Genomic DNA, 26,169 nt, shown 5'->3' on the forward strand with positions numbered 1-26,169 from the left:
ACAGGTTACAGGTCAGTCGTTTACCTTGGCGAGTGCCATTCAGCGAGAAACTGAGAAACGGAGACAATGATAAAATACTTAATTAATACAATTAAAAACTGATGTGTATATAAACTGGATGTATAATAAGTTAATGTGACAATTACACCAAAACAGGAATGCTATTGCGTGCACTAATTACATAATTATGCGTGTAATATTCATTACATCCAGAAAATCTACATGTTCTGGTCAATGTTTGCAAAACTATTCACAAGAATTCCACTCGTTGCAGCAATCAGATCTTTGAGATGATAGTATGTAATGACATAGCAGAAATAAATACATTCATAAAGTCAGTTTTCATGACAGCCTTCATAATGGTTTCAGGGAGCGCTCTAAACCCTCACTGTACCCCGCTTGTCTCGCAGTGTGGAGTGAGCACTTCCCCTAAAGAAGTGATGCAGTCACTCTGGGCCTGTGGCACCACGATGCCCATGACTAAACAAAACGTTCAGGAAGCTGCTTTAAAAAAGGTTTCACTTCACATTCCTGTTGTGTTCACGGTAAGACAATGCTTGGTTGAGATTGACTTACCTATCCAGTTCTTACACATCAGACACCATGTGATCACTCAGGGTTTAAATCAAGCAGCTCCAGGACAAGGCATCTGCAGCCGGGGCACAAATCATGAGCTGATTGTTCACCCCCTGGAGTAACTTTGTGACGTCGGGTGTAACTTCCCAGTTAACCCGCACTTCGAAAGGTGGATAAGTTTTACCCGAGGTATGCTGTCATGGCAATTTACACTGCATGTATAAACTGCTCCGAGCAGGGTATCTTTGTGGTTAACTCGATGTTACCCTATATAAGCACCACCCCTCCACTCAGTCTTGAGGAAAATGCCGGCACATGTGGAATACCCAATCGACATTGGTGCACGGTTGTGAGAGGCTCTGACATGTAGGCTAGCCTACATTATTTTGTCCTTAAAACTTCTACTTATATTCAAGACAATTAAAGACACATTAGGTGATGATTTTCTTACAATGGTAGTATGTTAAAATGGCCTGAAATCCTTTGTCAGGTGACATGGGATCACCATTTAATGGTGACCAGGCTGGAGGCTAGGTGGCCTGGGTCAGTGCATGATTCACACATTTTTTGGGAATCTACTCTTGGTCAGAGATTTGAACAAGGTAAGACAACCACCACCCAATATTTCACACATCATATTGTGACAATTTCTTTCTATCACTCAAAGGGCGTTTTGATGGCCTGCTACTGATGTTACCTGATGACCCCCTATCCAGACCCACAAACAAGGGAACAAATAAAATATAACGTGGCTCACAGTAACACAAGGATCAGCTTAGAGATGACATTTGGGGTCAGTAATGCATGCTTTGCTTGCCTGCAAGGCTTACGGGTGCGTCTGGAGTGGGCAGGGCGACTTACAAAATGTAAGTGCAACACAAAGTGCAATAATATAGTGCAATTCAAGGCATAATACATTTTACAAAGTCACAGTTTACACAAGTGTATGTGAGATATACAAAAACAATATACATGGTCTTACATCCTAGAATGAAAAAATGCTGAGAAGTGCAGACAAGATGTTAAGTCAAAGTTAAGAGCTAAGGGAAAGGGAGTGTAGGGGAAATCAAAATAAACAATACGAGTGCAAGTAATGCAAAGGCAAGCATATGACAAAACGTTGTATAAGTGCAATCTTACAGGAGAATGAATGACTAAATTACACAGAGTCTGAAAAGATGCGTCTTGACTTCAGTGGGAAGGTCGTTCCACCAGTTAGGGGCCAGGGATGAGAAGGAACGGAACGGCTCTGGAGGAAGGAGATTGGAGTCAGGGTTTATCTTCTGGCACTGGAAGACCGCAGCGGTCTGGAGGGGGATGTATGGAGAGACAAGGGTCTGCAGGTAACTCAGTGCAGTCTGTTCGAGACAGCGGTAGGTGAGGGTCAGTGTCTTGAACTGAATGCGTGCCGGTAACGGGAGCCAGTTGAGGGAGCGGAGCAGTGGAGTAGCGTGTACGAATCAGGGCAGAGAGAATACCAGACGAGCTGCAGAGTTCTGGATGAGCTGGAGGGGCGGGTAGAAGTTGCAGGCAGGCTTGAGGTGGTGTGAGTGCATCCAGGCAGAGATAGCTAACAAGCAGGAAGAGAAGTGAGAGGGGATGAAAGGGTCAGAGGAGGGAAAAGACAGGATGATCTGGGCATCATCTGCATAAAAATGGTAAAAGAAACCATGGGATGCGATGAGGGAGCCCAAGGAACGAATGTAGAGAGAGAACAAGAGCGGGCCCAGGACGGAGCCTTGGGGGTATGCCTGTGAGGAGAGGTTGGGGGGTGGATGAGGAACCTTGCCATGTCACATGGTAGGTCCGGTCACTGAGGTAGGAGGAGAACCATGTGAGAGCAGTCCCAGAGGGACAGAGGGAGGAGAAGGTGGAGTAGAGTTTGCAGGGGTTGTTGACAGTGGATTCAAAGAGTGACTGCAAGTAAGACTTCTTGGCTGAGGTGAGTGAGGTGGAGAATGTGGAAAGTAGAGCAGTGTTCAGCAGTGCGCATAGTGGATCGGGTTGAGCGGAGAACGAGTCAACAACACAAGTGCAAAACAAGGAGAGCAGACACTCAATTTAAACGAGACAATTAAAAAACTGCTCTGTCCAGATCCCGCAAGTCACGTCCTAGTACAGCGTCAGCCGAACTAAGTACTTGGAATGTCTGGAATGCTAAACTCTACCTCTAAACAACCGCCTGCTGGGGAGAATGAGTCAACAATACAAGTGCAAGTGTATTATATATACACACACCTTATTACCATCAGCCTATATTGATCCACTGCTGGATGAAGGCCTCCCCAAGATGTTTCCACTTGCTTCAATCTACAGCTTCGCTTCATACACACACACTTTTAGATATTGAAAGACCAATAATGCCTAAGCATATACCAGCATTTACACTATAGCACGTTTTAAAGAGTAATTTTCATAACTGCACCTTTAAAAAGCAAGGTAATGTCACCTGGTAGTCTGTTAAAATTGTACTGGTAGACATTGTGGTAATAAAATAAAAAAACTATCTTCAGTTACAACAGCCCTCCAGAACATCTATTATGCAGTTATCTGGAGTGATTATTAAACTGAACAATTGCAATATCCATGAAATAATGCAACAAAAACTCAGACCACATCATGTTTTAGAGCAAAGATCACACTTCTAAATATCTAAATCCTACCCACTGCGAAGAGTTGAAATATTAATAAGTACATCTCAGTTTCTGCATGTGATATGTCCTATCGCTCATTTGCCAAACCGTGCGTTTTAGGTTACGGTCTTAAGGTCTTTACTAAAGCAACTTGCAACGAGTGATGGCAAAATACCACCTAGCGTCACTTCTGTGACAACAGGAGGTTTGCAGCAGCTCTCTCTCAGAGCAGGATTGACCCGAGGCCTCGCAAAAATGATAGGCTTGGGTGAAGTTGTCAAGACAGACATCAAAATAGTAGCCATTTGACATTTAACAGAACATTAAAAATTAGAAAAACTGCTGAAGAATAAAGACTCCCTATAAGATATAAATAAGCATCAACAATACCCATACCAAAAGGCATCCTACAAAATTACCAGAAATGCAGTTAGGCCCAAATTATAAAAAACACCAATAAACATTTAAAAAAATTAAATTATTTATTTCAAATCAACCAACCACTTCCCTACGAGGGCAAAAAATATGTATAATGCAATCCCCCCCTCCCCAGCAACTAACCCATCGTTGTACCATTTTCTGTATACATAAAACCACAAAAAGGAATGTAGCTAGTTGCCAGGGCTAAAAAAATATATATATAATTAAACTCAAAGGTTGATCAAAAATTACATGGAGTTGAGGCCCCATGTAAAATCACAATTTCAATAACATCATCTTCAGGAAAATTATAGTTTTCAAAACTACATCTTAAGAACTGAGCATCTCTGAAGTTAAAGTCATTCAATAAATTCAAGCATGAAGCTTATACAACAATATGATCTTTAAAAACAACTTAAATCAGTAAGTAAACACCGCATGGATGCCATCAATATTAAGACCCGTTAGTCAAAAGCATGCCTCATTTTCTTCAACTAGTGATTCAAGCTTGTAAGGAACAGCACAGTCTCAGATGAACTCCACTCACAGTACCTAACACACCAAAAAGTGACATGAAGATCTAGGAATGAAGAATTGCAACATTTCTTCTCGCCAATTCGTACCCTGGTTTCCTGAACATCTCCAGAAGCTGGGGCTTTACTGGGGCTTTGTAATTGCTTGCTACTGAAGTCACCCACTGATGTTTTTGGGGGTACCATTTCCATATAAATCATTAAAGAGAAAATAACAAAACAACAGAACCTACATGTGCAATTAGCTCAAGAATGTTTCAGTCACCCTTTGCTTTGGCGCACAGTCAACTGTGGTTGTCAACTGAACTATAATTTACTTGTAAACATCCTGTATGGATATCAGTTTCAACCAGGAGGACCATGCTACGCCTGGAAGTTTTCCATTGACCTTCATCTGTGTGGAGTGCAGAATGACACGGATGCTTGTCAATATATCGGAACCAGTGCAGCGCATACTTCGTCAGACGTGCAAAGAAGTGAAACGCATATCAAGATGAGGGTTGCTTCTTGTACATCAGCACCAAGCAGCACCTACGGGAACTCTCTGTAGTCAAAATACGCCAATCCATCTTCAGGACTTCAGGGTGACCTTCGCTATACCCTTAATGAACCTGAGGGACTGATGAAGTATATTCTAAGTCACTTTTCTTCCCCTCAGACTCACTCTGGTCTGACGTCAGCACCGTTTCAACAGGAAAAGACAAGTAGTGGCTCTCTTTGAGCTTCTTTAGTTGAGTCGAGTCTCCTGGGCCAAATAAAGGATCCGTCACCTTAAATGTTATAGAGGGCATGGTCCGTGCTCTCCGTTTGGCATTCTTCTTTTCCTGTTTGTAAGCTGCATTCATGTTGGCTATTACCTGACAAATAAGAGCAGAGAAACTGTCAAGCACAGGTCTAATCTACAGAGAAGTATAGAGGTTTGTTTAGTCTTTTTACAGTAAAGAAACTAGATTGAATAATTCTGGGAACATTGTAATTTACTGCTAACTTGTTACAGAATAATTCAATATTAATAATCTGAGAAGCCATAATAAAACTCGGCTGTACTAACTACATTGAATCTGTCCTTCATCAAAGCTCCCATTCAGAAATAGCTGAAAAACAAAGTTTACAAACGAGAGGAGGCCATTTGACCCGTCGTGCTCGTTTGGTGTCCATTAATATCTAACTGATCCAAGGAACCTATCTAGTCTGTTTTTGAATGTTCCCAAATTTTCAGCTTCAACCACATCGCTGAGGAGTTTGTTCCAGATTGTAACAACTCTGTGTGAAGAAGCGTCTCCTGTTGAAGGTTGCATACCAGTTGTTTCACAGTGTTCTGCTGCTCTTGCATTGCCGTGACATAGCTGGTGATGCTCTCTTGTTTGATGGGGCATACCTCTTGTCCCTGGTGGTCCTTGAGGAGGTCAAATTCAATCTTTACAAAGGAAGCAAAAAGAACGTTAACAATATATAAAGGAGAAGAATCTTCTCTGACCCACCATTAAACTACAGTATTATCTGTTAACAAAACTGACCAAACCCAAAAAATAATAAACAAGCAGATCTCTGATCTCACACCTCATTGGGCAAGCTGGCCTCCCTGTTGAACATCACGTAAAAAGGAGTGAATTTGGTGGTGGGGTTGACGGAGTTTCGGAACACAAACAGCACGGGGTCCAGGTAGTCGTCCCAGTCCATCTGTTTCTCCGTCACCACCTGCCTGATGGCTTCTTTCAGCAGGTCACTGCTGCGGTCGTACAGAGCGCTGAGCTGGGGCTGGTCCACCGCAGAGATCTTCTGGACGATGTTCCACCGGTCACACAGCTGCTTTGTCACCTGAGGAGGGTCAAGAAAGATGCCGCTTTCAAGTAATCAGTGAAATACAGCACAGAGAGGAACTGACAGACAAAGGGAGGTAGAGTAGGCAGAAGGATGGAAACGCAAGGGTGACAACAAGCAGTTCCCATTGCAGAGCAGCCTGATATAGAACTGGCAGGCAACAGGAGCCTTACTGCCACCCTGCGCTGTCACCCGTGTCACATGCTGCTTGACATTCCTCACCTCTTCACAGAAATCCGGGCTTTGACAGCAGAATACTGTTTTTGCCGCTCCAAACCTATTGGCATGAAAATTTTTAATAAAAGTTAAAGCACAGGTCAGTGCCAGCATGACATATACAAATCTGATCTAACATCACAATCTTTGCTTCAAGAATTTTCAAATACCTATACATGATACCAGCAAGCTAAGAACAGAACATATCTACTTGTTGCTCAATTAGCGTTTACTGATTTCTCCTCCAGCAGTGTCCTGGAGATTCAGGTCTAATTGCTCAAGAATCTGGGTTGGCAATCACCCACCCTTTTACAAATATCCTTTTGAGTTTCATTAAGTGCCAAAAACAAAGGCCTTTGATTTAAAAGTGTGTCATCCCACTTTATGTTACCTGTAAAAGGTTGAAGAAATGCATCTGGCTACTGACAGAGAGTCCTTCTTCTGGATTGGATGAGCTTCCACCCACTTGCTTAAATAATCGGTTATTATGACAACGTAGGTGTTATCTCTCCTTGACTCTAGAAAAGGACCTGGACACAAACAAAATCAAAGACATTTAATTGGATGACTAGACAGACAGCAGCTAGAGGCATCATAAAATGCAATACATTTCAACAGCGATGTATGGATAGCTATCATTATAGCAATGAGATAACCGTCTTTAAAACAATGTGTACTTTTACAAAGGAGATGATTCTCTCTTCACAAATCTCTATGAAGTCTGGCTTCAAAACGATGAATATGATGAATATCCCACTTCACAATCTAAATGAAAACTGAGGGAAAAGAGGTGGGGGGGGATATAGGTCAGCTTTTTTTAAATTTCATTTACAGTTAAATACAAATGTGTTTTGCATTACCGAAAATATCAATGCCCAGGATCTCCCATGGAGCTTCAACCTTGATAGGCCGCACTTTCCTGGACATGTTTTTATTGCGCTCTGCATGTTGGCAAGTTTCACAGACTTTAATCTAGAAAGAAACAATCATCAAAATAAATACAGAATTAATAACGAGAATCCACCTAAAATATAAAACTATTCTTGCCCTGTAATGGAATGAAATAGTTTGTAAGACTAATTTGTAAACTATAAACCCTATTTTCATGTATATAACCAGGTCTCATTTACTAAAGAGAGCCTTACTTGTTGTAGAGTTATGTAAAACTAAAAGATAGTAAAATGGATGGTTGTGGTTCTGTCTCCTTTAAATTCAATTAACCTTCCAAAACCACAATGTAAATATACTGACTCGCTGTGGAGAATTTTTAAGTCATTTTACTAGTAGAAGAGATAATAATCCACTTGTGCTATTGAGAGGATTTCAGTTTAGGGGTGAATCAATTGGTGCAGCTGCGCATACCCAGTCAACCACATCCTTCACGATCCCCAGCCAGTAATATTTGCTCTGGATCCTGTGAACCGTTTTCTTTTGCCCCAGATGATGGCCGATGTCATTGAAATGGCATTCGAGGAAAACCTGGCGTTTCCTCTCCGCATCTATCACGACTTCCCGCTTTTCTTCTTTTTTCTGGCCCACATAATACAACCGACCCTCTGTGAACAAATACATCGCTGTTAAACATACATACATACATAGGTGTTAAGATTATGAATAAAATATGTACACCCTCCCCACTTGTTCTGTGAGATGCAACATCGAGAAGAATGAAAACTGCATGTAAGGGACTTAAAGGGCTCCTTTTGCAGACATGACTCGTAGCTTGTATAAGTTCAAAACACACTTACAAAAAAGATTGCATACATAGAAAACACTTATGCACTACTGTCAGGGAGTGTTTCTGGGCTTATTCAGTGTTAAACCAAGAAAGGGTGATGCATTTCTGCAGAAGAAACCAATTCATTCCAACGCGATTCTCTTTGCAAAGCATCTGGCACCTGCATCCGTATTGCTTCATATTGGTGAAGAAATGATGCAAGCACAACGTTGTGGGGAGGTTGTTGCTTTGTCGTTCGCTTCTTTTCTCTATGGGTGTGGTAATGCATGATACTCAAATCATGGATCGCTCACTATCTTGTATCTATCGGTACCGTCTACGTCTCTGCACTGCCCCCACCAGCTGCCACAGCCCCCCTACCTTCAATAATGAATTTCTGCGCGTATCGTTTCAGGTTTTTCTTGCGAATGGGACTCATGGTCTGAGGGTAGCAGCCCTCGGCCAGAAAGGTGTGGATATCTTCCAATCTGTTGGACGTGGATTCAACTACCTCCTCCTCTGCCACTTGCAGCGAGTCCATACTCAACATCTGGACCGTCTCCAGGTGCCGCCGCACCGAAACGCAAACGATAAGAAATCTGTGCACAGGGTATGGTCCCCTTCTCAGGAATGGGGCTATCGGGGGTGACGGTGTCTGATCTTGCGTGTGTCTTGTGCATCAACGGAATTGGCGCGGCGAGCTCAGCGTCTTCTTGTTGCTAGTGGAAGGCGGAAGACTTTTACCGACGGACCGCAAGGAAGCCCGTCAGATTACATTTAAAGACACAGGACTAATTTATCGCTGTCTGAACCACCCACTTAATGGATTTTGTTTTACCCCTGAGTGTTGCTCTGCATATTTACACGCCTTATAAGACTCAAACACAATTACCTTCTACCGCGAAATTCGCTGCACACCTTCGTATGGTCCTCTTTTTGTGATCAGGGAGGTGCTTGGAGTATCGCCCCTTGGTGATGTATTGATAGACGTGCTTGTACCTCTTCACAGACTCGGCACCGCTGTCACACTTCCCCTCTTGCTGCTCCGCCTTAATGGCCGTTGTCATCGCCGACCCTGAGAACCGAAAGACAAAAGCATTGCCTGTGTACATTTTTTATTTTTTTTACACACTTTTCTCCCGACCCATTCATTGTTACAGCACATTTCTCTCCGGACGTATTTCGTGACGGGACAAAACACAACGCACTTCCGGGGGCGTGTTTATCTACAGGTTTGTTATATGTATACAAAAGCGTGCACACACTGCATTTGCGTAAAACAATATATGAAAATATAGGTTTTATTTTTATCGCACGATAGCTAAATATATAAATAATGGAATCTAAGACGTGTCCCACGAGAGATGCATTTTACTCTTGCGCCTGCTTTTACACGGACAATATTTTTCTTGAAGAATACAAACTGCATATCCGATTTCTCTCTGAGCAGCAGTTTAGACAGGATTACCAACTGGTAAGTAGTAGCTATCCCTGCTGCTGCTGGTGGTGGATGTCGCAAGTTATCATCACAAGGCTCCTGTACTTCTTAATGTCTCTGCCATTTCAAACACACATTGCAGGTGCTGAGAAATCGTGGATGCACTACTAACAAGCAGTTCGAGGAAATCCTGCACAAGGTACCGGTGGCTTAATCAATGAACGAAATAAAAAGCTAAAATCAATGTTATCCAAACCTAAGTGGAAACATCTCCTATGGTACATTCAATGAAGATATGTTGATTTTAACAGTGAAAAACGGTCGTGCATATTCACCACGATATTTAAAATCTGTGTCGTCGTCCCTACAGATTGGCTCAGAGATTCAGATTCGGCGACAGCTGGACGTGAACTCTGCACAGAGAAAGGCTCTTATATGTGAAGTTTACAAGCCATTGCACAGACATCTGTACTCCTTACAGGTACAGTTAACACGGATGTTGTTCCTCTTCAATATGTGATAACGCAGTTAGAATTGAAGACTACAAGTTGTACTAATACATAAGAAAAGAAGACATTTCCCATCCATAATTTGACCACCAAAAATACAATACATTTTAAATCAAAGCATTAAAATGATGATGATGATGATTAGTAGTAGTAGTGTTTAAAGCACAAGAGGTTTGACTTCTTGTGTTTTCTTAGGAATCGTACCTGGCCCCTGAATTTCTCGAAATGGTACGCTATTCACATTCAAAAGATGCCAGTGCAGAAGGCCTGCTCAATTTCATGCAACCAGTGGCAGGTAATACAAATATTGCATTATTGCTAGTAAATGCTAAATGACTAACAAAAGTCTTCAGGTTCTTTACAATTTACATCTTAAATCCAAAGATGGATGTAAATTGACTTAATTATACGATACAATATAAAATTCATTTATACATTGAATATTGATCCAATTTGAATGATTTAAATGTACAGTTCTCAGACACAGTGGGTACAATGTTGATCTAAGACCACCACTGTCTATTGTTTTTTGCATAAGGAGCACAAAGAGTATATCGCTTCCCGGTGTTCACCAGTGAATTCTGCACAGAGCTGATTGCAGAACTGGAGTATTTTGAGCAGTCTGACGCACCCAAAGGCAGGCCTAACACCATGAATAACTACGGAGTAAGATTAACCATTGAGTCATAAAGTCACAGTAAGGGATTATTATTATAAAAAGTAAATAGAGCACAACAAGTTCTTCACTATCTTGTCCATATGGCTCCATCTCCTCTCTAATACAGCCTTGTGCATTAATTCCCTGAAACAGATTTTACTGAATGAGCTTGGATTCGATGAAGGCTTCATCACCCCTCTGAGAGTGGACTACCTCAGTCCCATTACAGCGCTCCTGTACCCAGAGTGTGGAGGGGACTGCTTGGACAGCCATAAAGCATTTGTGGTGAAGTACGCCATGCATGAGGACCTGGACCTCAGCTATCACTATGACAATGCAGAGGTCACACTCAACGTGTCTCTGGGGGAGGATTTTGTGGAGGGAAACTTGTACTTCGGAGACATGAGACAGGTAGGCAAGACAAGGAAGTTGGCAGCACCACATGGGGGTAGCATGTTTCTGTAGTCACACTTCATTTAGTATTACAAATATATAAAAAATACTTTATAAAAGGCAAAAGTAGCTGCTGGGCATTTGAAAATGGTGGCCTGATTTTAAGTAACATTTGTAGTATCAGATCTTTAGGTATTTGGATGTGTAACGTGATCACACTATTATGCAGTTACAGGCCTATAGGCTATATATACAGATACACATATTGCATTATTGTAGTAATAGCACAGTAGTGGCACTAGATCTCATAGCATCCGTGTCCAAATTGTGCCCGTCTCTGTGCAGGTGCCCCTCAGCGAGTCGCAGTGCGCGGAGGTGGAGCACCGTGTGGCGGAGGGCCTCCTGCACCGGGGCCAGCAGATGCACGGCGCCCTGCCCATCACCGCCGGCCGGCGCTGGAACCTCGTCGTGTGGATGAGATCCTCCCGGGAGCGGAGGCTGCGCTGCCCCATGTGCAACAAGACACCGGACCTGGTGCCAGCAGAGGGATTTGGCGACGGGTTCACACAGGGCTCCCAGTCCCCATCTGCCCCAAATACACCATGTACCTTAACTTGAACTAACACTGTCTGATACGATATCTGGCCACTATGTCTGTATCTAATCCTGAGACTCGTTCAGTGTATGTATAAGGAAATCAGTTATCATTAATGTGTTGTATTGTGAAGTGCACTAGTAGGAACGCCTTAACGGCAAACGGAACTGTTCACCTGGCCAGTCTTTCTAGGGGGACGTGATTAGCGGCTGCACATATTTGTGTTTGGGGACGGAAACTTAATTGAAGCGTCTTCGGTCCAGTAAACATCTACATATCCATGAACGATTGAGTTACTTTTAAAAGAAAATAAAACAAACAAGTCTGCTTATACATAAACGTATCCTTAAAGTTAGTGCATCTCCGGCGTGTAGTTATTTCATTCAACCGACTGCATTGAAAACCGTAAAATCATTTCACGATATTGTCTTACCTCGTGGAAGTGGATTGCACATGTGTCCGGAGTTCCTGCGTCCACGTCTCTACAGTTGTCGCCGATCGCCTTGAAAGGTAAGTAGGAGTTTCATTTATAGTTGCATTAAGTGAAGCTCTGCCAAATTGTGTCCGCAGCGAGAATATGGCTTTCTCTCTGGCGCGCCTGCGCGTTCTGCGCTTTAGGACCTTAAAAGCCCGTGACGCCACCTCAAAGCTGCACCGATCACCCTTTACATTCACTACCGCTCTGTTAATACAAACATACATGCCATAACACATTGTTTTTCCCCTTACACATGACATGTGCAAATGGTTGTTTAGAACAATATAACACCAAAGCACCTATTCGTACCATATTAATAACTCAGTTTTAGTGTATAGAGGAATTCCTGTGCATCGAGATTGGTGTGAGCAAACTCTCAGCTTGATTACATGACATTGACATCATGCTATTTGAAGCGGTACATATCTGCAAGTGTTGTGAAACAGAAGCCTAATTATCGCATTGTGTCACCGTTAACTGAACTGTGCTCTCCTCAGCAAGTGTTCCCCTGTGTATCAATTGTGACTGATGACAATGGAGTTTGAGTGACACTCGCAGTAGTTGGTGGTCTCCCGTACATCCCCAGTGTGTCTTCATCCTCTTGTGGGAAAGCAAAATTAGTTCTATCCACACACTTTGCTGTGGAGGCCCAGTGCTGTACATGTGACTATTGTTGTTGTCCCAAAAGGTTCGTAAGACTGGGCTGAGCTGAACAGGTGTGATGGAGCGCGGCCGGTCCAGGGACACGTCTGCAGGGCGGAGCGAGAGCAGGCACACGCAGGAGAAAAAGGAGGGAAAGAAGAAGCGACGGAGGAGCTCCTCTTCCTCCTCTTCCTCCTCCTCCTCTAGGAGCAGCGTGAGCCCCTCCTCCAAACCAAGACAAGACCCTTCCAGCAAGAGCCAAGGTCCTGCTCCCTCCTCACACCCTCAATGTGTCTTAGAAAATGAACTGCATGCACAAAGTCACCACCCGCCCCTTCAGAGATCATTAAATGGCGAACCCAAGAAATATGAAATGGAGATTGCGATTAGGATCTTAATTCCATATAATTTTTAAGAAACATTATTTTCCTTCATGGCAGGAAAGAGAACAGCTTCTCAAATGTGTCTAATGCTTTTAATTGGGCTTAATATTCCCGAGTGTGAGTGGCAGTGAACGCTCCTGTCTGTCTGCCACGGACCGGGGATATTAACATGAGTGGGTGCTTATGTCTCTGCAGATGACAAGAAGGAGAAGAAAGTCAAAAGGAAGAGGAGCGCGTCTTCGTCCTCGTCTTCATCGTCTGGCTCCTCCTCCTCCTCATCTTCTTCCACAACAGAGTCCAGCAGCAGCGAGGCCAAGAAGAAGAAGAAGGCCAAGCGGCGGCTGAAGAAGATCAAATCCCGCGAGAAGAAGGCAGAGAAGAAGGCGATAAAGAAGGAAAAGAAGAAGCAGAAAAAGCTGAAGAAGAAGATGAAGAAGCTGAAAAAGAGGATGGAGAAAGCAGCAAGGGAGGCTGTCCCCATCATGCTGCCTGTCCTCCCTGTGGAGAAGCCGCCCAGCTCCCTGGAGACATGGCAGAGCGAGACGGCAGAGGAGCACGGCCCAGGTCAGGAGGGAAATGGGGCGGCGCTGTACAATTACATGAAGTCCCTAGAGGGGGGTTCCTCCGTGGTGACTGCCATTCCACTGAGCATCACACAGTTATGAAATCCACAGATCTTGTGGAGAAGTAGCACTTTTAACCCTTCCCTTAAACTGTGGTGGAGGGGTTTAATGGCATATTCGAAGATATTTAACTTTACAACCTTGAATTACCCTTGGCTTAAATTGGGGACCAAAAAAGGTCCCACTAAGTCGGTTCCTATCTATATTGTGGTACTGAAGGAACACTGTGAGGCGTTTCCTTGCATGTGTAATACGTTGCATTTTAATCGATGGTGTTAGTTAGAGAGAGCGGGCAGTTGGGTAAATGATACTGTTTATTTGGTTAAAGTATTTCACATTTTACAAAATTAAAAACAATTCCAATTTTAATACTTATGATTAAAATCGTTTAAAATATCAGTTCTTAAAATCACTTAAAATTTTTAAAATCTTTGTGATTTTTAACAAAACTAAAACAATAAACTTTAAAATAAACGTGCTCAAATCAAATAAAGAAAACGTGATAAAAGCAAAAACTGCACACCAAAAGAGGAGTCAAATACATTGAAAATAACTGAAAATGCATTAAACAAATTAAAAAAACAATTAAAAAGTAAAAATAAAAAACAAACAAAAAAGTCTAATGCATTTTAAATTAAACCCAAAACGGTCAATGTATTTGACAAAAAAAAATATAACAAAACTCTACCAAAAACCCTAAACAGTGTGATTTAAAAACAACTAAATCTTTAAAAACAATTAAGATTCATTATTTAAAATCTTCTTTTAAAAACAATCATTCTTAAAATCTTTAAAAGATCTTTAAAAGATCTTGGACTCGGGCTCCAGCAGGGGGAACTGACCGTCCCCGGAGGTGGGTCCCATCATGGGATCCTGAGCTCCCCCAGATCTTGTATGCGCCAGTTCTTAAAGGCTTCCTCCTTGCCCCTCTGATGGACCTCCAGATTGACGTAGTCTTTCACAAACACCATGCCCCTCCGCGCGATGACGATCGGGTCCAGCTCCTGCTTATTGAACAAACAGATGTTCCGTCCCTCCCACAGTGCCTGCTTCACTGCGCAGACGACACGCCACCAGCACCTCAAGGTAGATGTAGAAATTCCCTTGGCTGGACCGTATAGGATCTGCTGGGCGGTCGCCCGCGCAGGAACGGCGAACCTGTGGAGGAACGGAGAAAACAGGAGCCAGACCCTGTGGGCGGAGGGGCACTCACTAAAGATGTGAGCCTCCGTCTCCTTCCCCAAGCAACCCTTATAGGGGCAGGTGTCATAAGGAGCTATGCCCCTTCTGTGCATAAACACTCGGGTGGGGAGACACCGACTCACAGCCATCCAGGAGACATCTTTCTGCGTGTTCGTGAGGCAAACGTGCGTAGCGTTAGCCCAGATAAACCGGCAGGTTTCAGGAGGGAAATCTTCTATCCGGCTGGTCTCCTGGGCAGATCTCATCTGACTACAGATGGTCTTATAATCCCAGGAGGCCAGCACGACTTTATGGAGGCCTACTTCGAGCGCAAAGGCTCGGAGCGCCCTGTAGAACGGCGGGGGATCCCACGAGTGCGGCCTGGTGTTGTCCATGGCGCAGAGGCCGAATGGTCTCAGGCTGCTGGCAAAATAAAAGCGGTTCATGAAACTCACTTTCTTGCCAGCAGCCTGGATGTTCTTAACCACATAGGCCAGCCCCTGCGCCTTTATCAGCCGCACAACGTCCGGGACCCCCCTGCCTCCATCCAGGGTACCCTTCACCATCTGCACTCTTTTCAGCCTCTCCATTTTGCTCCCCCAGACAAACCGAAATATAATTCGGGTCACTAGTTTTGCGATACCCTTGTCTGGGGGGAAGATCATTCCTACGTAGAGGAGTATCGGGAAGAGGATGGCCTTTACGACCAGCACCTTACCAGCCATCGTCAAGGTCCTTGTGCTCCAGCCGTGGATCTTCCTTTGGACCTTTGCTATGGCCTCCTCCCAGCTCCGGGTGCCCGTGTTGGTCCCGTCGATCGTGATCCCCAGAACCTTGATAAACGGCTTCACAGGGAACACGGTCGGCGGGCCCCGGCCGACAGGCCATGCCCTGGAGAGGTAGACCTCGCTCTTGGCCTTATTCACAGCGGCCCCCGTCGCCCTGCAGAAGCCGTCCAGCAGTTCCTCGACCCTGGCCACGGACGGAGCGTCCGTGCAGACCACGGCCACGTCGTCCATATAGGCCAGGGCCTTCAGTTGCTCTCCGCCGGAACCCGGGAGATGGAAACCTGTCACCCGGACGTCCCGGCGGATCGCCTGCATGAACGGCTCCAAGCAGAGGACGTACAGCAGGGCCGACAGGGGACAACCCTGCCGGACCCCCGACCTGACCGGAAATGGTTCGGTCAGGTGGCGGTTCACAAGGACCCTGCTGCTTAGGCCGCTGTAGATGATCTTGACCCACTTCCTCAGGCCAAGAGCGAGACCCATCCTCTCCATAACAAGCTGCAGGTATTCGTGGCCCACTCTGTCGAAGGCTTTCTCCTGGTCCAAGCTGATTAGGACCAGGGGAAGCCCTCTCTCGTTCGAGTAGGCCACGACATCCCTGAGCAGCATGGCGTTGTCGGCCGCCGATCTCCCCCGGGCACCACAGACCTGGTCGGGACCCACGACTTGAGGGAGTGGCCGCTGCAGCCGGAGCATCAGTGCTTTGGCCAGTATCTTGTAGTCGGTGCACAGGAGGCTGACTGGCCGCCAGTTCCTCAGATCTTTCGTGTCTCCCTTCTTGTGAAGAAGGGAGAGGATACTCTTCTTCATCGAAGGGGCCAATCTGCCCTCTCTGTACATCGACCCCAGGACCTGGCCCAGATCTTCCTTAAGCACCTCCCAAAAGATCTTATAGAACTCAGCAGGGATCCCGTCGGGACCCGGTGTCCTTCCAGAGTTAAGACTCTTTATCACCTGGGAGAGTTCAGTGGTGGTGATCTCTGGATCCTCCTCCTCCTCCTCGTCCCCCTCATTGCGGGACTCCAACAGGGACAGAAAGTGATGGATCAGATTTTGATCCACCACCTTCTGGTCGTACAACTCCCTGTAGAAATCCCGCACCACTGTCTCAACAGCCTCTCTGCCCTCCACCTCTTGCCCCGAGGAGTCGATCATGGAGGACATTGCAGGCCGCCTCTCCTTCGTTTTCTTGAAGAAGAAGCGGCTGCATTTCTCATCGTCCTCCATGATGCGGACCCTGGAAAGGACCTTGATCTTCTCTTGCTCCTCCCGATAGAGGGCGGAGAGACTCAGTTTGACCCGGGCCACCTCCTCAGCTAGGTCGAAGCCTCTGAGCTGTAAAAGACTCAGGCGCTGGAGGCGGGCGTTTAGATGGGAATATCTCGCCCGCCTCTCGCGAGCTTTCCGTTTCCCCAGCAGAATGAAGTAGCCCTTGGTTCTTTTCTTCATCATCTCCCACCACTCTATGGGAGAATCAAAAAGGTCCTTCAGGGTCCTCCACTCCTCGAGGCGTCTGCTAAAGGTCTTAATCACACGAGGGTCATCGAGCAGAGAGGTGTTGAGCTTCCAGACCCCAGGCCCCGACTCCCGTGTGCTCGGAATGAGCACCTCTGTCGTCAGGAGCCTGTGGTCTGAAAAGAAGACCGCCTCCGAAGACATGGCGGTCCTCTCCAGTGGCTTGCTGAGGAGGACGAGATCTATCCTGGAGAAGGAGGAGCCAGAAGAACTCACCCAGGTGAACAAGGGGACCAGGTCCCGACCTGCGTCGCAGAGTTCAAAGTCCTCCACGAACGCAGCGAGGTCCCTGCTGGATCTATCGTTGCGGGGCTTACTCCGGTCTACATCCCTCAGAGCACAGTTGAAATCACCTGAAATGATAACTGGCAAGGTGCCGATCAGGAGCGGGCGTAGCTGAGGGAGAAAGAGGACTCTCTCTCTCTGGCTGGTGGGGGCATAGACATTGACCAGCCTCAATACAGCCCCCTTGTATTTAAAATCGAGGCTGGCCAGTCTGCCCGCCTCTATAACCTTGAATGTTTTAACTATTAAGAAGGGGTTTTTCAGGAGTACGGCAATCCCGTCCGCTCGGGACACATTGGACCCCGACCAGAAGGATTCTCCTAGGGTCCAAGTGTCCCGGAGATCTTTGTATTCTTTTTGGAACGGGATGCCGCACTCCTGCAAACAGATAATATCCGCCTTCATTCCAGCCAGAGAGTTTAAAACATCGGTCCTCTTTTTCACCTCAGCAATGCTCCTCACATTAATTGAAATAATGGTTAATGCCATAATGGCTGTGAGGGCAATTACCCGCTCCGTAACAATCATGTAAAGAAACCTTTCTCTTCCCCACTCCTCTCTTCTCCCTCACCTAGCTTAGCGCTAGCACCCATCATTTCAATCATTTGCCTCACCGCTTGATCCTCTAGGAAGACTATGGGGGGGGCTCGGCTCCCGCCACCCGGTAAGGCGGGCAAAACTCCACTGGGCTCAGGGCCCGTGGTGCTGGAGGTTCTCCCTGGTTCTTTTGAGGCCGAGGCCCGACGAACAGATGGCAGGGCAGAGGCTTTATGTACAACTGGGGAGAAAACTGTATAGACCCCGCTAGTCGTTCTTTTAACTAATGGTGGGGGAGGGGGTGGTCTCTCCCTTCCCGGCTGTCTGCCGCCGCAGGCCTCCTCCCCCAGCGCCAGTGACCTTGCCATCACGTCCCTGATGTCTTTCTGGGAAAGGACACTGGCGCCGACTCTCGTCTCCTGAGGACCTGCGGCTCTCCCACTACTGCCGGGAGGGCATACCTGACCCCTCCCCTGGGAGAGTCTCAGTTGTGGGGCAGGAGGAATGTTATTTCTAGGGGGCCTCTCATCTACCAGGCTGCCCACTCGGGGCAGTGGAGAAGGCCCACCACTCTCCTCTCCGGAGTCAGAGTGGGGCGTATAAAAATTAGAGGGAGGGGACTCTGGAGCGGGGGAGGAGCCGGCAGGGGGGGGAGAATCTGCAGATTGGGTTGGGTAAATGATAAGAAGGAGACTGTGGCATTAACCCAGCCATCTCTCCACAGTGATGACCGATGAGCAGAAGGCCCGGATCTCTACCAAGAGGCCCATGACCAAGGAGGAGTGGGACGCCAAGCAGAGTGTGATCCGCAGGGTTGTCGACCCTGAGACAGGCAGGACCAGGTACAGCAGCAACGGCGAAACTCTTTATGACAGAATTTACATTTGGTGGCGCCATCTACACTGCTAAAGCCAGCGTTTAATTGTCAAGTGTTGTTCTTCGTATTTAAATGGGCTGTTGTTTTTGTGTTGATCTCAGGCTCGTGAGGGGAGAAGGAGAGATACTGGAGGAAATTGTGAGCAGAGACAAACACAGAGAGATCAACAAGGTAGAGTTCCAGTTTCAGATCAGGTTTCATGATGTGATCGGTTCATGCTATGACTTCCCCCACCCGACTTTACTTCCTTTATTATTGGAGGAGGAAGTATGAGTGTTAATGTAAAAATGAATAACCTAGTTTTCAGTCTGACCACAATATGTCCTTTGTTCCTTTTTTTTTTCCCCCTCAAAAAAAGGAGAATTGATTTGAGATATAGGATAGAAAGATAAGCATTCTAAACCAGTCCTTCAGGATCAGTCCAGTATGGATGGCATTAATATACTGAACACTTAATGGTCACTTATGAGCTCACATTTATATATGAGAGGGGCAATGAAATCGGAAGAGAATGAAAAACCTGTAATAAGCATTACAATAAAATCTTCTTTTCACAGCAAGCAACCATAGGCGACGGACACGCCTTCCAGAAGAGATCAGGGCTCAAGCGCTAATGTAGCAATAATGGACATTCACCATCTCCACCCATCTCTGGCCTTGAAGGAGATGAACATCCTGCTCCCAGCCCCTCCGATCTTCCCCGGCCCGGGTCTCGTCTCTTGGATTCACCGTCAGGATCCCACATTAGTGGCCTCCCAATTTCAAACCTTACGTGCAAACCACACAGTGTGGAGTGTGAAGCAGGAAAACCTTCACAGGCTCTGGAGTCGCTGTTAGTTATATTTCCATTTTCATCTCCCAACCCTGGTCTGATAGCTGGAGGGTCCTACTTCAACCAAAAATCCCACAGCACCTGCTGAGCCAATAACTCTTAATCTCCCGATTTAGTACAGATGAAGAATCTATTAACTGGCAGACAGGAATCTTTATTAGTAATTTACAAGAAGCAGTGGAAGAATGCAGAAAAAATTCTCCGTCATGTGGGAGTGATTTTTTTTGTTTTGTTCTCCCGTTCTTAATATTTATTTATACACTGTACATAAAACACAGGGAAAGAATAAAACAGCGGTCCAATTGTCTTTTAATCCACATTACGTACAATGATACTGTACACAAAGCACACCCAGGCATCAGAACATTGCACTAACAGCCAGGAAAGAAGAAATATGCAGGTGTGAGTGTTACACACGATTTGAACAGGTCGAAAACATTAGCTTTACACACTTGAAATAAATACAGGAAATCAAAACTGTTAAGCAGCAGATTGAATTTGGAAACAACAGATTTCGTTAGTTGATGTTATAATTGGTGTGCCTAGGAAAGGATGTTTTTTTTTTTCCACTTATTACTATTTTCATTTTTATATTCATCTATGTCCATATGTAACGTTTCCCTATAAATAAAATATAACAAACATACAAAAGTTTGTCAAATTCATCAATATTTTCATGGATGTAAAACAACAGAAGGAAATGTAAGGCTTCTGTAACTAAGATTTACAGCAGCAAAGCTGAAGAACCTGATCTAGAAGAGCTACTGCGAATGAACGAGTCTGAAAATGTACTGCTCTGGAACCCCCCTGCTTACAAGTACTGCGTAATGATCCCAACGGACACTTGATTTCTACTGATATTAGCACGTCAAATATAAAGAGAATTGTTCTACATCTGGTCACGTGTAGCAAACTTCAGCTGAAATAGTCACTGAGGGAAGAAATAGTCTCCCGTTGATAATTTCCTGTGATATTGTTTTCTATCAACACCCACACGCTATTATTCAAATTAATAATGATTCATTATCTGTGAAATTGAAACGAATAAAACAAAATAAAAACCCGGTCTGTAATATTTGTAGGATTATAGGCCTAGTAAAATAGAAATGTTTAAAAATACTTTTTTTGTAGTATAATATTATAAAATGTTTTTTTTTTTGTTCGTTTTTTTTTTTTTTTTTCTTGTATTTGTAAAGGGACAGTAGTAAACATTTGAAAACGCATGAATTTGAATGACGCCGGACGGCGGGGATGTTTATCTCGTGACACACAGCCCATTGGAGTGTCTTCTCTTCACTGCGCGTGTGTGAGCAAGGCTGGGACCTCTGGCTTGTGCGGCTGCTGCTGCCCTGACCTCCTCTACCCGCTCCCCCTGCTTCTGGCCTACTGTGTCCTGCACTCCCGGTGTTGTCCTCTCCTGCCTCGAGCACAGATTAAGTCTCCTAAAGCAACTTAACCAACAACAGGTTTTCCAGCTGTTTATTACAATGAGGCCTAAAAAAGCGACGTAATCCAGAGTGATCTTACATTCATCACCATCCCATTGGGTTACTACAGAAAGCATTAATTTGCAGTGGAGATACGTTGCAGACTGGAAATTCATTTATGGAATCATGAACACCAAATTGGTTGTCCTTAAACAATGTTAAAATAAACAAACAAAAACAATATATACCTGGAAGGTGTTTGGGAACAGAGCCCAGTGTTTCTGGACTAAGGATGGCACTAAGGATGGCACAGTATGCCAGATAGAGCTCTTTGTGGGGTGACATTTGCAAAGCACTGCTCTGATGTGACCAACCAAAAGGGGCAAACATAATGACTTTACAGAGAACTTGGTTAACAGGAGAGGAGAGGATGCAAAGTGAATGAAAACAAGGCATTAACACTTCCTCTAGCTGGCCTTGTCGTCAGGTGACTTCAGCTTTTTCTCACCAGATTGTGCCATAAACTCCAACCAATTTCTCCTCTGAAAGGTCCCTGCACACGATTACATCATCATCAACGTGTAAGCTCTGTTAATCCCATTGAGAGGGCTGTTTGGTGCCACGTAACACCAGGCCATCCTCTCTAGGGGGTGAGTGCTCTCCTAAAACAAGGCTGCTCCAGGACACCTGGATAGCTTTCACACAATCAAGCAGTTCAGTTCAGTAACTATTCAAGCAAACTCTTGATCGCAATATCGATTTAGTCATTCCCTTTTGACGTGATATTTCAACATAACATAAGAAATGAATGCGCTGTCAGGCTCCCGAGTTCAATGATGTATGTAAAGGGACTACTCACAGCCCTGTTTCATTCAGGCTCACCCTAACAGATGAGATGCCCCTTGATCTATTCAGGTAAAAGTGAAATTGTCATTTTGTTTCAATAGTACTTGGTCCTGGTACATGAAAAAGCCAGGCGGATGGGTTTGTGTGTTTATCAAAGGGTAGTAGAACCAGTACACATGGTACACTGATTGTCAATGCCATGACGTTCGTTTGTGTGGTGCAGCTATGGAGGGTAATCATAATATTGCACTTATGCACTGACAGATACATTATTCTTGGTCCATTGAAATAACTATTTTATACATATGTCTGGAACAGAAAAAGCTACATTTTTAAATATAATAAAACCTGAAGGATCCATCACCTTATATATCTACATAAATAAATAACTTTCAACTGTATATACCTACTTTTGATAACATTTACATATTCTTTACACTATCTACACGGTGTAGGTTTTCTGTTAACCTCTTGCAGTTACTACCTTCTGCCTATATGCACATTCAATGCCTTGTACATTTACAGCTATGGTTTATGTTCAGGCCATATCTAAAATTTCCAAAATATGTACTGCAGTAATGTAATGCAATAGGCATTTGAAAAGAAAAACACTCCGGTGTTTTTTTTATTATGGATTTTGAACAAAAAAAATAATACTGTACAAGGCAAATAGCTAGCATTAACAACGGCTTTGTTAATGTTTTATTTAAAGCGTATGAATATATATCTATCCTTGTAAAGGAAGGATCACATTAATGTGCTCACAATTTGATAAGATGTTTATATCAGAAAATATCTGTACCACATCCGGCCATTTCTTAGGCATGGAGAAGTTTGTGTAAGAGTTTATATCCCAGCAGTAGAATATGTACAGATAAGTATTCGTCTTTTATACTGTGTAACCAAATCATTTTGGATTCCTAACTCCTATTTAATATAATGGAAATGTTGGAAATGGCCTTACCCACTCAAAAACACCCAACAGACTGCCTTTTTGGCACATTGCCTTTTTTAAATCCTGAAACTGAAGAAAGTTTACACACACGCACACGCACACACATACACGCACACACGCAAGCACACCCTGGATAGGCAATAAATAATAGCTATCATGCACTACAGATAACAATATGTAGCATCATGAGATGGTAACAAGATCTCCATTCTAAAGTTAGTGCAAAAACAATGAGGTTATACAGTTGAGCTACTACAGCTTTAAAAAAGATTTGGCCATTGGTTGATTTTGAGTAACTGCTAACACTTGTTCTGAGAACAACATCCCTATCTGGTACAATGAGAGTGAAGCTGTGGAAAGCTATGGATCTTTTATGATGGTCAAGGAGAGGCCCAGGAGTACTTTACTGCAGAGACATTAATGAAAGCCATCTTATCGCTCAATTGCTAACTGGCCAGACTGCACTACTTCTCACATGATTTCCCAGCTTAAGCTATGTGCCCTGTGCGTTAATTATATATACAAAAGACAGCACCGCAGTTATCCGGTGCACATGCTCTCTGGACAATAAGATCGTCCGCAACCACCTTGCTTGTCTGATTGGGTTCCCATGCCCCCTGTGTTCTGCTGGAATGACCCATCCGTTTTCTGCTCATCTAAACCCCCTGTGGCTCTGATGTGGGTCAACAGCCCAGAATCTATCAGCACAGGAAAGATCTGCCCAAAGAAGAGCAATACACAGAGTCTGAATTCCTGCTTATCATTCTTAAAAGGTGGGTTCGGAAATGGGCCACTGTAAAATATCCGTCTTCCAAAACTCCCTGCCTATTCTACATGCCTCTCAGTGGGTCAATGAGAATGGATGAGTGTCAATGGCTTTTTTTAAAGGGTCAATGTACAAGTGTGAGACTGGCCCCTCCACAGACTCACGGGCACACATGAGGTATTGCAAGCAGCGTCCAGAGATAAAGGGATAGTTTTACATATTGAAAAGTTGAATGTGTAACGATTTATCCAATACTGTATACTAAAACTCACTTGCCCCTGCTTTATTATCCTCATCGTGTATCCCCCTCCCCCCTAATATAGTACAGAACAGAAATGTGTTAGATAAGGCCTCTGGTGACCTGCAGGCCATGCTAAAAAAGTGTGTATACTGTAGATATTCAATATATGCATTGAGGAATTCATTATTGCCTAGTTCTACTCTACAGCGAGGTTCTAAAGAAGCACCACTGTTCTTAAAATGTATACAAGTTCATTCTCCAGCACTGGATTTCCAATAACCATCATAAAAGATCCACACCGACTACGCATCACCAACACCCTGATCCAACTGCTTTCCATATACTGTGACGGTGAAGGAGGCACATATTTACATATTTAAACCTGGATAAGAAAATATGCAGAACTGAGCACATTCCTGATCAACTGACACTATCAGAGAGCATATGCTTCTTTAGGCTTTTGTTTTTCTTCCTTTCCTTAAACTTGTTTTTATTCTTTTGCTTTTTATGACATGAGAGCCAGCATTCCTCACAGGAACACCGAGCGATATTTAAGGCCTGCATTTTTCGTTGCTCAAAGCACAACTTGACCCCATCTTCGCAGACTTTTCATTTCTTGATGCTGTTTTCTTTTTTCTTAAAAAAAACTATTTATAGCACCATATTTGCTCCTAATCCTACCCTACACCCTCTCCCCCCCCGCCCCTCCCCCAAAACTAACTTGCCAAGTCCCGCTCCAGACCCACTCGCCCCTGTCCTGAGTCTCCTCTGTTTGGACTCTCTCGTTGCTCGGCCTACTTCGGACTCAACACGCCGGCTTCCAGTTTGGTGCTGCTGCTGCGGCCCCAGCACCCCGCTGCGATGCTCATACTTCTCTGGGTCCGCTCCATCCTCTCACGCTCGGTTTCCGACTGGCTCTGCGTCCTCTCGGGCTTGCCGTGGCTGGTTGTGGGGCTGGTGGTGCCAGTGCTGGGCTGGGAGGAGATGGTCCGCAGCAGGTGGTTGCGTTTCCTCAGGAAGTCTGTGTTTCCGCCCAGCCCGAAGCTGCCCTTGCGTAGGACCATCCGCGTGCTGGTCTTGGCGGGACGCGAGCGGTGACTATACTCCAGCTGGGACAGGTGGGCCGCGTAGCCGTCTGTGATGAACTGCAACACAGGCACAGGCACAGAAACACAGAGAGAAACAGAGACGTAGCATTTTATTAACACAGACACTGACGCCCAAAAAGAGCAATCATCGCGGTGTGCACTTTGCAAAGAAACACTATACACATCTCTTTACTGTCCATAAAGAGTCAGCATAGAGTTTTTAATGGAAATAACATTTTCACGGGTAAGTTTGAGTGTATCTGGGGGTATGGAGAGGCACTTAAGTTTGAAGACATGAAAGACCTACACTGGTGGAACTACATATACATACATTCTGAGCCCTGAATCTAGTCATAAGAGCTCTGAATCAAGCTGCAAAAGACTGATACCTGACACTGATGCTGCATTTTTTTGGTTGGTCTGCCAACAATGTAGATCTGAGAAGGTGACAATCCAATGGAGGTGTACACTGAGATGTCTTTAGTGGAGCCATACGCAGCATAAATCTTCATATGTGCCTTAAGTGGGGAGGAAAAACAACAACTTGTAAAGACATTCAAATGTTTTTTTACTTTTCTCATGATGTGGATTAGAAGATTCCATCTAGATCTAAATCTTTATGCCCTCATTCAATCAACATTTCAATGCACCTGCAAATATGCAATTTGCGAAACCCCGTACTTGATGGCAGTTTGTTTATGTGCCAGATCTGCCTTCCTTGCAGAGGAAACGTGGCATCAAGTAGTGGGTTAGTCATTTAAGGGTTGTCAAAAGGGTGGATTTTTATTATTTATTTATTTATTTATTTATTTACCAAACCCCACGACTATGTCAAATCACTCCATCCAACAACAAAAACCATAAAACCTAACAAATGACTTGAAAAGAAACATTTTGGCTTAAGTGTCCGTCGGCGTCCTCACCTCAGTGATGAGTGACTTGAGGAAGTTGGCTTTGTGACGCAGAGGGTCATGGACCAGACCGTCGCAGAAGGACACAATGCCGTGTGGGAAGTTGTGTTGGGAGAGCCAGGCCACTACCCTCTGCTTTTGCATGTCCGGCCGCCCCGTCACATAGATGATCAGGTAGCCCAGGTCCTGCCAGTGCCTGCGAGATCAGCACACACACTCAGGCACTGCACTTTCCACAGTTAAATCTGTGAAAATACTTCAAGCAAACTTCTCCAACAGGATTC

General features: G+C 44.7%; 4 protein-coding genes across 9 annotated transcripts in view; 2 read left to right on the forward strand and 2 right to left on the reverse strand.

Annotated features, from left to right (window-relative positions):
- Window positions 1-1,489: 1,489 nt before the first annotated feature.
- Window positions 1,490-12,082, reverse strand: LOC136713003 (gypsy retrotransposon integrase-like protein 1). Of its 2 annotated transcripts, XM_066689895.1 has the most exons (9): window positions 11,943-12,082; window positions 8,809-8,991; window positions 7,562-7,755; window positions 7,060-7,171; window positions 6,591-6,729; window positions 6,206-6,260; window positions 5,723-5,980; window positions 5,463-5,579; window positions 1,490-5,019 (listed from the first exon to the last, which is right to left on the reverse strand). In XM_066689895.1, the coding sequence occupies exons 1-9, from the start codon at window positions 11,962-11,964 to the stop codon at window positions 4,765-4,767; spliced, it is 1,335 nt and encodes a 444-aa protein (XP_066545992.1). In that variant the 5' UTR covers window positions 11,965-12,082; the 3' UTR covers window positions 1,490-4,764. The 2 variants fall into 2 exon arrangements, with proteins under 2 accessions (XP_066545992.1, XP_066545993.1); XM_066689896.1 differs by lacking the exons at window positions 8,809-8,991; window positions 11,943-12,082 and adding an exon at window positions 8,298-8,657.
- ogfod2 (2-oxoglutarate and iron-dependent oxygenase domain containing 2) lies at window positions 9,016-11,864 on the forward strand. The gene is made up of 7 exons (XM_066689897.1): window positions 9,016-9,390; window positions 9,497-9,553; window positions 9,725-9,835; window positions 10,059-10,158; window positions 10,402-10,529; window positions 10,675-10,932; window positions 11,260-11,864. The coding sequence occupies exons 1-7, from the start codon at window positions 9,253-9,255 to the stop codon at window positions 11,530-11,532; spliced, it is 1,065 nt and encodes a 354-aa protein (XP_066545994.1). The 5' UTR covers window positions 9,016-9,252; the 3' UTR covers window positions 11,533-11,864.
- Window positions 11,885-20,217, forward strand: arl6ip4 (ADP-ribosylation factor-like 6 interacting protein 4). The gene is made up of 6 exons (XM_066689900.1): window positions 11,885-12,019; window positions 12,676-12,892; window positions 13,208-13,576; window positions 18,667-18,784; window positions 18,921-18,990; window positions 19,377-20,217. Exons 2-6 carry the CDS (start codon window positions 12,709-12,711, stop codon window positions 19,431-19,433), a joined length of 798 nt encoding a protein of 265 aa, XP_066545997.1. The 5' UTR covers window positions 11,885-12,019; window positions 12,676-12,708; the 3' UTR covers window positions 19,434-20,217.
- Window positions 19,944-26,169, reverse strand: part of pitpnm2 (phosphatidylinositol transfer protein, membrane-associated 2) — a 101,578-nt gene continuing 95,352 nt past the window's right edge. For all 5 annotated transcript variants that reach the window (XM_066689890.1, XM_066689889.1, XM_066689894.1 and 2 more), the window contains 3 exons: window positions 25,898-26,081; window positions 25,364-25,492; window positions 19,944-25,031 (listed from right to left, as the gene is read on the reverse strand). In XM_066689890.1, coding sequence (XP_066545987.1) covers window positions 24,681-25,031; window positions 25,364-25,492; window positions 25,898-26,081 — 664 coding nt within the window. In that variant the 3' untranslated portion in view covers window positions 19,944-24,680. The remainder of the gene's footprint in view (window positions 25,032-25,363; window positions 25,493-25,897; window positions 26,082-26,169) is intronic.

The sequence above is a fragment of the Amia ocellicauda genome, chromosome 17 (assembly GCF_036373705.1).
Source record: "Amia ocellicauda isolate fAmiCal2 chromosome 17, fAmiCal2.hap1, whole genome shotgun sequence".
NCBI lineage: Eukaryota > Metazoa > Chordata > Actinopteri > Amiiformes > Amiidae > Amia > Amia ocellicauda.